At 31.5% G+C, this 13,340-nt stretch overlaps 2 protein-coding genes across 3 annotated transcripts; one reads left to right on the forward strand and one right to left on the reverse strand.

Moving 5' to 3' along the window:
- The first annotated feature begins 1,342 nt into the window (after window positions 1–1,342).
- LOC137806558 (axial regulator YABBY 4) lies at window positions 1,343–11,457 on the forward strand. Its single transcript, XM_068606753.2, has 7 exons — window positions 1,343–1,490; window positions 1,585–1,719; window positions 1,895–2,018; window positions 2,107–2,155; window positions 2,254–2,329; window positions 2,420–2,515; window positions 11,089–11,457. Exons 1-7 carry the CDS (start codon window positions 1,410–1,412, stop codon window positions 11,164–11,166), a joined length of 639 nt encoding a protein of 212 aa, XP_068462854.2. The 5' UTR covers window positions 1,343–1,409; the 3' UTR covers window positions 11,167–11,457.
- A 432-nt stretch (window positions 11,458–11,889) lies between these two features.
- On the reverse strand, window positions 11,890–13,136 carry LOC137806560 (uncharacterized). Of its 2 annotated transcripts, XM_068606754.2 has the most exons (4): window positions 12,820–13,136; window positions 12,578–12,683; window positions 12,347–12,424; window positions 11,890–12,178 (listed from the first exon to the last, which is right to left on the reverse strand). In XM_068606754.2, the coding sequence occupies exons 1-4, from the start codon at window positions 13,021–13,023 to the stop codon at window positions 12,123–12,125; spliced, it is 444 nt and encodes a 147-aa protein (XP_068462855.1). In that variant the 5' UTR covers window positions 13,024–13,136; the 3' UTR covers window positions 11,890–12,122. The 2 variants fall into 2 exon arrangements, with proteins under 2 accessions (XP_068462855.1, XP_068462856.2); XM_068606755.2 differs by lacking the exon at window positions 12,820–13,136 and having other exon boundaries at window positions 12,578–12,802.
- Window positions 13,137–13,340: the final 204 nt, after the last annotated feature.

Genomic DNA, 13,340 nt, shown 5'->3' on the forward strand with positions numbered 1-13,340 from the left:
GAACAAGACTTCCTTCCAGTTTCACACTATCCACTCTAAAAAATTCTCAAAGTTCTTACCCTATTCCTCCATCCCCAAACCCCCTTCAAATCTCTCCACCAGCTGGAGTCCTTCGCATTGGTAATTTGCTCTTGCAGGCTTCTCCAACCTTCGTATTTAGATTCAAGAATCTCCTTCAACAGACCACCCTTATCGGAACCTAGACACCAAATCCACTTTCCCAGCAAAGTCACATTGAAAAGTCTTAATTCAAAAATACCAGAACTGCCAACTTCTCAAAGCTCGCAAACATTTTTCCACGAAACCCACACAATCTTCCTCCTTTCTGAACTCCAACCCCACAAAAACCTTATCTGAATTTTCTCAATCTCCTTCAACGCAACGGACGACATCTTATACATAGATATATAAACTAGATATATAAACTAGATTCTTTTGAGTGCTGAGAGATGAGGGAGAAGAACTATTCTCTAGTTTAAAAAAATAAGTATATATATTTGATTCATCTAAAAGGACAAACCTAGATTTAGTAAATTATTTTATTAGGATGGAGACACTCCAATTATATGACGAAATCTTTATCTCTCAAAAATAAGTATCTCACGAAGATCTTGAAGAAAGTTTCATATGGAGAATTACAAATATTTTGCAGCTCCCTTTGTGGTAAATGAAAAGTTTAATCTGGATGGAAATATGACGAAATGATTATACATATCTATTTATAGAAGCATGTTGTATCTATTTAATAGACCAATAATCTAGTACTTGTGAGATTATTATCAAGATTCATGCATTTTCCAAGCCAAGTTCACATTAGTGCAACAAACACAATTTTAAGATATATCAAAGGCACAATTGATCTTAGTCTTCATTTCCTGAAGAAGAAGAGAGAAATTTTCCAAGGCTATACTCTAATAGTGATTGGGTAGTAAACTCTAATGATGTAAAAAGTACAACAAGATAATTATAATAATAATAATAATCAATGAGTTTTGATTTTTGATTTTTCAACACTTTTTTAAATTGATAGATGGATCTACCTTTCAAGTAACATATCATTTTTCAAGGTAAATATCACATTTAAATTGAAAATGGAAAAAGGTAAAACTATATCATAAACCATCTTCTTCCAAGGGGAGTGACAGTAATTTTAGCCCTCAACCTCTAAATATCATGAAAGGGTTGAAAAACTTAAACTCTCCTGGTCCTTAGCATCAATGTTGGAGTGCATTCCGGCAATAAAAATCACCATTAAGTACCCCTACCTCAAAACCATTAAAGGGAGAGAGAAATTATCACTTTCAGCTATAAATTCTTACTTGTGTACAATGAGCTACATCTTCAATCTCTCTCTCCCTCTCTCTCTCCCTCTCTCTTTCTCATACACTTCAAACACCTGTAGCACAGCCATGTCAACACTGAACCATCTTTTCGATCTTCCAGAACAGATATGTTACGTAGAATGTGGATTCTGTACCACAACATTAATGGTAATGAGTTCTCTAGATATATAGCTAGGTGCATGCGTTGGTTTTAGTTCTTCTTTTCCATATTTCTGTTCCAATTCAATGTTCTGAGATGCAGGTAAGCGTCCCATGCAGCAGTTTCTCAATGGTGGTGACAGTCAGATGCGGCCACTGCACAAGCCTTCTCTCTGTTAATATGAAGAAAACTTCCTTTGTCCCTTTCCACCTTCTTGCTTCTCTTACTCATCTTGAGGTCATCTTGGTTACCTTTCATTCTCTCTCAATTCTTTATTTCTAGTACTAGTTCTTGGTGGTGACTCCATTCACCCACATACTTACCTTTTAACTTCAAATATGCTCTTCTTCCATGAAAGCATCACTTATTGGTGATTAACTTTGAATACATTTGGAATATCCTCATTCTCCAGCCAAGCAAAGGTAGTTCAGAAGATGGTGCAAACAAGACTTTGAAAAGCTATAATGCATCCAGAATGAACTATTCAGATTGTGAGGAACAGAACATGCCTCAACTTTCCAATGTTGTGAACAAACGTACGTAAAAACCTTAATAAGTATTGAAGCAAGTTTTGGTGTATTCCCTTATAAACTTATTCATTTTTTATGACTGGAATCTTTTCAGCCCCAGAGAAGAGACAGAGAACACCATCTGCTTATAACCGCTTCATCAAGTAATGTTTTAACAACACAAAGTTGTGTGCATAGACTACAAACATAAACCGTATACTTAAACTTTGCATAATTCTAACGTAATATTAGTTAAATGCAGAGAAGAGATTAAAAGGCTAAAGGCAGAAAACCCTAAAATGGCCCACAAAGAAGCTTTCAGCACTGCGGCGAAAAATGTAAGGTTTTTAAACTGCATAGTAACTTGTGGTGAAGAAATGTACCTTAAAAGAAATAGTGAGTATGTTTATGTTTTTGGTGACTTTCAGTGGGCCAATTTCCCCCCTTCTCAGTGCAAAGGAGAAGCAGACAGCTGTAAACTTGTGGATCTAGATTGCCATGTAGAGTCTTTCAATGCTCCTGAGGTAAATATCATATAAAACTCAAAAAAATATCGTTATTTTGAGAAACTGTTAAAAGTAATGGTGAAATAATTCTTTACATGTTTTTTTTATAATGAGCAAATACCAATGAAATTAAATGAGATCACAAAAATAATCCGACACTTATATAGAAATGATACTCATAAAGTACTTTTTCATATACATATCAATCAAAAAGACTTCTTAGTATCTATTCCATCTCTATCAATAATAAAAAGAATTACAAAAATCAACCCTTTATAAGAAAATGAGAAATTAGCTGATGGTATCTTTTAAAATTCTTTACATGGAGAGTCTTTCAAGGAATGATAGGTTGATAATTTTACATTGAAGAGAAAAATATTTGAAGAGAGAAATATTTTTTATTTAAATAAAATAAATTTACAATTATACTATGTTAGATCATATATGTTAGATCATATTGTGAACTTGGTGTCTATACATTTTATAACGGTTAAAGTAACATTTTCTTATATAAAGAGATGAAGAAAATTTTAAAAAACTATAAACTATAGTGTATTTGGCTCTGCAGTTAAAAGTAACACATTTTTTTCAAATTTAAAAACTAAATTTTGTGTAATATATGCATAATAATGTTCTATACGTAATTTTTCAAATAACGATATATTTTATAAGTATTTAGATATTATGAAATTCAATGAGGAATTATTCTGATTTCATGTCTAATAAGAAGTAAAATAAAATAATATATAAATAAAAATGCATTTTTTTTCTCATTTTGCTTTGTTTTTTCTTATTTAAATACCGTTTTTATTATCAATATTTTATTTTCTATTTTTTACCCAGTCAGTGTGTTTCAATGGGAGCTTATTTGTTTTGGCAGTGTGGTATGGTAGTGTCAATTTATCTTCTGTGCAACAGAGATAGTACAATTACTCAACAAGAATTCATTAATTATTTCAGTAGAAGAGACTTATCCTCATCATCCTGACCCATCAACGTCACGTGGAACCGTTTATTTATTACAAAAGCATTCTAGATAGTTATTACATTATATAAAAAATTATATTTTTATTCTCATATTTCTAATCAATCTTAATTTTAGTTCATGTATTCTTTGAATTAATATATTTTTGTCTTGTAATACTTTTAATATATAATATTCTTTTGAGATATTGTATTTTTTTACTGATAAATCTTTCTATATATTACAATAATATAATTAAATAGAAATTTATTTTTAAAAAAAATAATTAGTCAATATATTAACTAAATTAAATATTATTTTAGATATTAAAAAAACTATTGATATTTAAAATAATTTTATTATTAATAAAATTTATAAACTAGTTTCTAAATTAGTATCTAACTAGCTATCAAGATTTTAGCTATCAATTACTTTTAATTCCAAAGTTGGTATGTAAAATTTTGGTAGTTAATTAGATACCAATTTAAAAACTATTTATTAATAATAGAAACTAATTTAGATACCAATACTTTTTGTAGTATCTAATTTAGTCAATAGAGTGACTAATTAGTTTTTGTCTTTAAGATTGATTTCTATTTAATAATTTTCTTTGTAGTGATATAATATAAGATATAAGTCTTTTATTATCTCATCTTATTTTTATTCTAATAATAAACATTATTTTAAAATATTAAGTAACATCTTGCAAGGTACACCGTTTTTTTTCTAATAAAAAATTAAAAATATATTTTATTATTTTGAAGATTTTGATCAGTTTTATAAAAAAAAATATTTTCACGATGAAAATATTATCTTTTCCTTCAATGATGAAAATATTAGTTGTTTTCTTTAATTTAAGATCTAATAAATATAAAATTTTATATTTAAAATCTTGTTAGTAGTTGAATTCTTACTCCTATAGAAGAAAAAAAAACCCTCCCATGTAGTTAAAATTCCATGGCAATTATAATGTCTTGTTTTATAGCTATTTAAACTAGATTTCAAGCCTAGTACATAATTCGATAACACTCATTCTAGAAAAAGAAGTACTAAAACACACACCCATATTATGAAAAGTGAAATTTTACATAGAAATTTTTTTACATCTATGCTTACTTTTCTTATTATAAAAAAATATAATATTTTCTTATTAAGACACACTAAAATCATTTTATTTTCTTTTCTATTACTTTAGTGTTTGAGAGAAAAATTGAGAAAGAAAAAATATTTTATCTCTATATAGTATTGTTTTCATATTTCGTAAAGATTATGTTATTGTTTTCTCTTTGGAGTTAGAGAGAAGGTATTGTGATTTTTTTTTCTTTAGTAAAATTACATTATTCTCTATTGTCTGTTTTGTTATTTTTTTTCATCTTTTATTTAGTTTTGTGTTTTTATGTTGTTACTTTGATATCTAATAGTGATATCAAAGCTTGGTTTCCTGATTGTATTATGTTTTGTTACTAAAATGTAGAAAAATCTGAATATGCTTTGTGCTTGCAGTTAGTCTGATTTTTCATATAAAAAAGGAGTTATTTTTTTATTGATAAAAAATGTGGTAGTTTGAAAGTACATATATAGGAATGTTTTATCTAAGGAAAGACTTTGGTATTTAACTGTGTTCATTACTGACTTATCTCTTTTCTTGAAAACTTACTTGCTGTAATGGTTGGCGATCTACCATTGTTGTTTCAATATTCAATACTATTCATAGTGAAAAGTGCATAAAGTGATTTTAAAGCCATGGAAACAAAGTATGAGATAGAGAAGTTCAATGAGAATAATTTCTCGTGTAAATTGAATATGAAGGCAATTTTGAGAAAGAACAATAGTGGTCATGGAAAATAACAATGCCTTAGAGATTACTAGAGTTAGTTCTATCAAAATAAAAATGTATGATGGTATTGTACTCATAATTTAAAGGGTACGAAATGTGAAGTACTTCAAGAAGAATCTACTATCTATTGGGTAATTAGATGACCTTGGGTGTAAGATCCATGAAGGTAAGATCTTAAAGGTTGTGAAAATTTGTAGAGATGTAAGCAGAAAAGATCATGGAAAAGTTGTACATGTTTTTTAGAGATACATTGCAAGAAGAAGATGCAACAATTGCATCAATAATTCTAGAAGCAATGATAATGTGACATCATTGACTTGGTCATATGTTAGAGCTAGGTCTAAAAATTCTTGCAAAATGTAATCTTTTACCTAGACTTAAAAGTGTTGTTTTACCTGAGAGAGCACTGCTTGATAAGCAAGCAACATAAATTAAAGTTTGTTAAAGTGGCTACAAAAAGTAAATACATATTAGACTTGATTTGTTCTTATTTGTGTGAATCATCAATATTATCCCTTAGAGAAGTAAAATATTTTGTATCATTTATTGATGATTACTCCAGGAGATTGTAGGTGTACCTTATTAAGAGTAAATCAGATGTGATGGCCTCTTTTTTTATGAATATTTGTAGAAGTCATATTTGGATGAAGTATAGAGCAATATGAGTGTGAAAGAAATAGAAGAACAAGGTTGATATTCGGTGTTTGAAGTGGAATAGGTGAAGATGAAAGGTGAGAGATGATGCTAACTCATTAGGAAGAAGTCTAGGGATCGCTACAAAGGATACTACCCTAGAGAGAACTCAAGAACAAGTTGTATGAACAAAATTAGGCAGCATAACAATACTCATTCAAGCTAAGAAATACAAGAGTGAAGCACACTTATTTATAGTCCTAAAACTCAACCAAGGAGTGGAGAAAGTGAAAGGGAAAATTCAAGTTTGAAGGTTTTCAAACTTGGGCATCAAGCATGTCATGCTTCCCATGTGATCCTAGGTGTGTTCTCCACTTTTCCATCCCTAGCTTGAAATACAAAGATGCTCCTATGAATGGCATAGGCTTTCTCTTGTTCCAAGAGAAGCCCATTTGAAACCCTAGGTAGGTATAAAAACCCTAATTCTAACCTAGTCTACAATATACCCAAATACAAGCCCAAAAATCCTATACTAGTTTTCCCAAATAAAAGTCCCAAATTATTTATCAAATACAAACTCAAATAAATCATATTCTACTCATACATTTCTATAGACTAGAACTTGATCCAAGATGATAAGAGTTTGACCCTGGTGAGCTCAACTAAGTCCTACTCTTGTATTATCATAGTCATAACTCTAGTGGTTAGTCCTTTGCTTATGAGTCAATATTCAAGGAATTCAAAGTACGAGTAGACTCTGAACAAGAACCTAATGAGGTTAGTGATGGAGGAGTCCAATGATCAAGAAGAAAAAAATGTTAAATCAACTTGGCTCTCACAATATTTTATGACAAGCCATGATGTGTATTGTCTTCTAAATAAAGAAGGAGGAGAGTCTTCAACTTTTCAAGAGGTTTAAGTAGTTTACTTTCTTATTCTTTTTTATGACAACAATGTAAGAAAAAAAATATAGGCTCTTCACAAAAATAAGACATGGAAGTTTGCTAAACTTGGAAAAGTTGGAAAGTCATTGGTTACAAGTGGATCTATAAGATCAAACGAGATGACAAGGATCAAGTGGAACGATATCATGCTAGATTGATAGTAAAGGAATATGCTCATAAATATGACATTAACTTCAGTGAGATATTCTCACCAATTGTTAGATTGACAAAAATTAGAGTTGTTTTGGTTATGTGTGTTACATTTTATTTACATCTTGAGAAATTAGATGTAAAAAATGATTTTCTTCATGTAGAACTTGAAGGGGAAATATATTTGCCAACTAAAGTCTTTAAAGAACAAGAAAACTTGGTTTTCAAGTTGAACAAATATTTGTACAATTTAAAGCATGCATCTAGGTGTTGGTACGAGAGATGATTCGATTACTTCATTATTAGTATTGGTTACAACATAGTGAGTTCAAATCATTATACCTATTACAATAGGTTTAATAAGAATGATTTATCATATTGTTATTGTATGTAGATGACATGTTGGTTGTAGGCCCCCAACAAAGCTTGAATCTAAGAATTAAAGACACAATTGACTAGAGAGTTTGATATGAAGGACTTGGGACAATTAAACAATTGAGACAGAAAAAATTGGAAGAATTGACTTTCTCAAAATAATTACTTACTAAAAATCTTACGACACTTCAATATGCAAGATTGCAAACCAATTTCTACCCTCATATCAATTGTAAGTTATCCTCAAGTGCGGTTCTTAGTAATGAGGCAAAGAGGATGGAGATGTCTCGAGTACCATATGCATCAGCGATAGGAAGCCTTGTGTATGTCATGATTTGTACAAGACCATACATTGCTCAAGAAGTGAGAGTGATTAGTGTTAGAATTAGAGGCCTTAAACAAGAGGGGGATGAATTATTTTTTAAAGATTTTTTATTGAAGATAGAGTGAAAAGCTATGAAGAATTAATCAATTAAAAATTTGTTCAGGCAAATAGAAAACTGTTTTTAGTTTGATTCCAGAAAATCAACTAGTTGTTTTCCCGAAACAACTGGTTGTTTATACCAACAGATTTGAAAAACAAAGATAAAATAGTGTAATGAGTGTAGGGATAGAGAGATTGACACGAGATGTTTATAATGGTTCACTCTTAACCAAGAGCTATATCCAGTCTTCATCTAACCACTGCAAAAATCCCTGTAATCAAACCTAAGATTACAAACCACACACCAAAAGTGATGATCTTGAACCCTTCAAGAACACACACCACTTTTGGAAACTATACAGTTTTAGAAACACCTTCTGAAACTGCATCACACCAGAACACACAGAAATACAATGTTCAAGGAAGAAGAAGAACAAAATACACCTGAGTAATTCAAAGCTTAAAGTTCAGAAGTACAAGACTCAATCCTATTCCACACACTTAAGATGATCCAAAGCTTTTGAAATCTTGAAAACTGTTTTTGATTAATCTCTCTTTCTTAGTTAATGCATAGGAGCACAACACAACATTTTTATACTTCAATCAAATGGTCAAAGCACTTAAATCAAAAACCAAAAGCAATTGGAATCATTTAAAATATATTGGAACCACCAATTCTATTAAGGTTTTTAGAAAAACGACCAATTGAATTCTTGAAACAACCAGTTGAATCAGTTTGACAGCAAAGTCAAAACAAAGCCAAGCTCTTCAAACTCATTTTAAAAGTCACCAAGTGTCAAACAACCGGTTGAATCGACATTTCAACAGGTAGAAATTTCACTCTTTAGAAAACTCATATTTTCAAAAAGATTAAGATTAATTAACCTTGGATCATCTTAAAGAGTGAATTAACAATTCAAAGACTACTAAGCACACACACGCAACCAACAACAAGGTCTTCAAGCATTCATCTTGGATTTGGAGACATCAAAGTACCTAGTTCAACAATTAGTAGATTCATGACAAATCCTGGTGGAAAGCATTGGAGAGCAATTAAGATGATCCTTAGATACATTAAAGGAACCTCAGATGTTGCCCTATGTTTTAAAGGATCAAAATTAGTTTTAAAGACTATATTAATTCAAAATTTGCATGTGATTGTGACACTAGCGCAGAAATGCTAATCAAATGCGGCTATTTTACATTTACAAATGCGGCTATAGAGCCACATTCGATCAGCACGCAGTAGTAAATCAGAGAAATACAAATGCGGTTATAGAGCCGCATTTGTAAATGCGATTTACGAATGCGGTTATTTCAAATAACCGCATTTGTATATTCTTCTGAATTAGCAAAAGGGTTTTAGGGGTTTTAGTATATGATTTAAGAAGAGTGGAAGAGGACAAAGAGGAACAGCGGCAGCGGCGACGACAGCGGCGGCGGAAGCAGTGGCGGAGCGGCGAGCCAATGGAAAATACCTTCGATATGCAGCAATGGAAACCGAAACCCATTAAAAACGAAAGCAACAGGGAAAGCGAAAATCATTAAAAGCAATGAAGTTCAATGCAGTTGCAATGGAAACGAAATACCTTCGAGTGCAGCAATGAGTTCGAAAACGAGAGAAAACGAAGAAGAGAGATGAGCGCAAAGAGAAAGAAACTACGAAACTGTTGAGGCGCCTAAAATTTTTAGGGTAAATTTGATTTACAAATGCGGTTATTTGAATAACCGCATTTGTAAATCAATCGCTTCAATTTTCAAATGCGGTTATTCAAATAACCGCATTTGTAAATCAAGCGCTTAAATTTACAAATGCGGCTAAAAGTAATAACCGCATTTGTAAATCAAATTAATTTCAAAAATGTCACCGCGTTTTTTACGAATGCGTTTAAGTGCTGAGCCGCATTAAATAAGGAGCGATCTTTTCTTATTTTTGTGCTAGTGTGATAAACTAAGATCTAAGGATTAAAATTAGTATTGAAGGACTATGCTGATTCAGATTTTGCATGTGATCATGATAAAATGAGATATACTACTGGTTATGTGTATATTTGCAAAAGGGACAATAAGTTGGTTATCCAAGTAACATGATCAAGTAGTTATGTCTGCTAAAGAAGCTCAAAACATGGTAGCTACCCAAGCATGCAAGGAAGCTATATAGATTTAAAAGTTAATGGAGGAACTTGACCACAAGAAACAAAAGCTTGTTGTATATTGTGACATTTAGAGTATCTTTCACATTGTAAGAAATTTTGTCTCTCGTTTTAGGACAAAGCACATAGGTATACGCTACCACTTTGTTTTCAAAAGTGGTAGAGGAAGGAATTGTGAATATACAAAAGAATCACACCACTAAAAACCTAACATATGTTATGACAAAGTCGGTTAGCAATGAAAGTTTATATGATTTGATTATAGTGACACCCATCAAAAAAATAAGCAACATAATGGCAAAGAAAAAATCATGGTACGAAGATTTGATTAATTTCATCAAAATATTCAAGTGGGAGAATGTGAAAAGAGAAGTCCATTGACGAGAAAAATTTACTTTGGTGCTTACTTTCTTATTATAAGAGGAGCACGATGTTTTATTAACAAGACACACCACAATCACTTCATTTTCTTTTTTATTACTTTAATGTTTTAGAGAAAAATTAAGAGGGGAAAAAAGTTTCTCCTTACAATTCTTTTGTAGTTGTTTTTCCTATTTTTAAGAAAATATATCATTGTTTTTCTCCTTGAAGATAGAGAAAAGAGTATTGTAATTTTTGTTGTTTTAATACATTATAACATATTTTCTATTTTAGTTATGAGCTATTATGTTGTTAATTTGTTACTCAACATAATATATATATATATATATATATATATATAAGTTTACCAAATAATCACTTTTAAGTAAAAGTACAATTACCAAAAACATGATTTTCAAAATATTATTAAGCACACAGAATTGATTTGCAAGGCTTATGTTAGTGAGAATGGTTTTAATACTTCAATAATTGAATGTACAATGAAAACAAGATGGTAGATTATACGTTTCACCAAAAAATCATAACTTTAGCGAGTAGGTGTAACTATGCTAAAAAATAATAGCAATCCTGTATATAAAACAGCAATTTTCATTATGTGACTAGTCAGTGTCCCCACACTCTGTTGTATATGTAATGCAGTGACTTTCTAAAGTAATGTAAGCCTATTGTTTATAATACAGTACTTTGACATTGAGTGCATATGACTTTACTTCATTTGTGAAACTTTAAGGTCAACAAAGAAGGCCAAGGTTTCCGTGGAGGAAAGGTTCCAAGGAATTCTGTCTGGGAAAGGACACCTTTTGAATGAAGGCTCAGCAGCACACATAACAACAACCTGTTTTCTGTCTAACACTGAAGTTGCCACTGCATGGTTTGCCTTCTGACAAAAGACGCTCTCGCAAATGAAAACGAGTTGAGTAGGTAGATAGCTAACAAATTGAAACTTGAAGCTTCAATTTTTTTTCACTCTAAATTTCACACTAACTTTACACCTGTGCCATCTCTCTTCCTTTCCCATTGCATATCTTACTGTGACTTTACATTTAACACATTTACATGGGTGTAAATGATGGAGTGTGAATGATAAAACATTCATTATCTTTAAGACGTTAACCTTTAGAAAGTGTCTTATAGTTTTGACTGACACCCTTTTGTGATCCAACATGTCAGCTTCATTATCTTTCAGGATCACACAAATGTTTGTTGGTCAAGTGAAAGTTTCTCCATATATCTCTAATAGTGTTTGTGTTGGTATTTGGAATGAAGCTTGAGAATAAAATTAAGGTGTGTTTGTTTTATAGAGTCCAAAACTGGCAGAAAATCAAGAAAAATATTACTGCTAAGTTTTACCTAGAGAGTTATAAAGGTTCTATCCTTAAGTTTGATTCATTCGAATTAACTGTCAAATTTATACAAGTAGCAGTAAGAGCTTTCTTTCAATCAAAATGCTAGAATACACAGATACCAAAAAAAACAAAAAACAAAACCAAGAAACCTCACCTGAAATTAGAAAATTACACAAAAAGAAATGTAACAGACTTTAATCACTCTTATATTTCATTGTTACACACCAAAAGTTAAAGATAATGCGACTATGGTACAATTTTATTCTTTAATGCTTTCCAGAAAAGCATCTACACGCTATATGTTACAGGAAGAAGAGTCTGCACCCACAAACCATTAATGAGAGATACCGACCACATGGTAACAGAGAAATCTAGCTCACTTTTCCCTTGTAGGATTACTCATGAGCCTCTATTCACTTCATCGTTTCCGGTGTTTTCTTCTAGCCAATTTTGATGCCCTTTGAAAATATCTACCTGAAAAGGAAAAAAACTGGTGATAACTATTGCAGCCTAATCATACAAAAGGTTAGTGGTCATAAACTGTTGCTGGGTTGGAAATAAAATCTTAATAATTACAGTTTAATATGTTCATACACGTCCCAGTTCAAAAGATTAAACACATCTTGGCTCAATTGATCTTACCTATGAATGGTCTGGGAGTGACAACTTGCAAATATGCTCTAAAGAATTCCTTGTTTTCCTTTTGCAACTCTTTCCACACTGCACAAAACAATATAATTTAATCCACATGATCAAATTGTAGAAGAAACACCAAGTGTAACACAGACATCAATACACAAGTGCTATATATCTTTCTTCTGGTTTGAGAGCCACCGACCCATTAAACAACCTCAAGTGAAGATAATGAATGACCTGTAACAGTAACGAGTGGTTTAATCCCTGCATGTTCTGCCAGAGCCCTTATGCACTGTTCTTGGCTCATGTGAAACAGCATGCACCTCTCAATGAGATTCTGAACCTGCATTATTTTCCATGCACAAAGGTTACTTTGGAGCTTATAATAAATCAAAGCAATAATAGTCTTTTAAGTAAAGTGATGTCTGTTCTGTATATAATATTATATCACAAAAAGGGTAGCAGGTAGAATATATTACCATCCTAATATAGCTATGTGGGTGGCAATACAAACAAGGAAGAGGGTATTGGTGACTGTGATGCATTGGTGTAGCTAAGTGTGGAAAAAAACAAAGAGAATAAAGAAAGGAATAGAAGAAAGAAAACAAAGGGCAAAAGTACACGGGAGATAGGATATTTTGAGGGGGGTTTATATATAGAGAACATACAAATTTGTGTAACATTCATTGTCTTATCCACACATATCTAGAGTGAAGGGCTAAAACAGCTCCAGAAATCCTAACGATAGATTCACCTCATCTTTAAAGGGATAAGAGGAAGTGGTGTTCCCTCTTCTTCCACTCTTTTTTTCTCTTTTCTTCTTTTTCTTAAAAGAGTGAATGTGTGCTATTTGCAACAAAAATGTGTACATGCCAATGACCACTTAAACTTCAAACCTAGAAAACTCGATAATTGAAGTAGTGACCAAACATGTACACTCTTATGGTGTCACCATCATGTTTTATTCTCACCTTGTTATATATAATTAAGAACTCATTAA

Source organism: Phaseolus vulgaris, chromosome 3 (assembly GCF_051622355.1).
Source record: "Phaseolus vulgaris cultivar YP4 chromosome 3, ASM5162235v1, whole genome shotgun sequence".
In the NCBI taxonomy this organism is placed as follows: domain Eukaryota; kingdom Viridiplantae; phylum Streptophyta; class Magnoliopsida; order Fabales; family Fabaceae; genus Phaseolus; species Phaseolus vulgaris.

What these genes read in the sequence shown, in the direction of transcription:
- LOC137806558 (XM_068606753.2), top strand. Translation starts at nt 1,410, where the DNA reads ATGTCAACACTGAACCATCTTTTCGATCTTCCAGAACAGATATGTTAC. An exon ending in CTTCTCTTACTCATCTTGAG is followed by an intron (nt 1,720 to 1,894) that starts GTCATCTTGGTT and finishes CTCATTCTCCAG; the next exon opens with CCAAGCAAAGGTAGTTCAGA. An exon ending in GCTTATAACCGCTTCATCAA is followed by an intron (nt 2,156 to 2,253) that starts GTAATGTTTTAA and finishes AGTTAAATGCAG; the next exon opens with AGAAGAGATTAAAAGGCTAA.
- LOC137806560 (XM_068606754.2), bottom strand. Translation starts at nt 13,023, where the DNA reads ATGTTACACAAATTTGTATGTTCTCTATATATAAACCCCCCTCAAAAT. An exon ending in ACCACTCGTTACTGTTACAG is followed by an intron (nt 12,425 to 12,577) that starts GTCATTCATTAT and finishes TGTTTTGTGCAG; the next exon opens with TGTGGAAAGAGTTGCAAAAG. An exon ending in CACTCCCAGACCATTCATAG is followed by an intron (nt 12,179 to 12,346) that starts GTAAGATCAATT and finishes TTTCCTTTTCAG; the next exon opens with GTAGATATTTTCAAAGGGCA.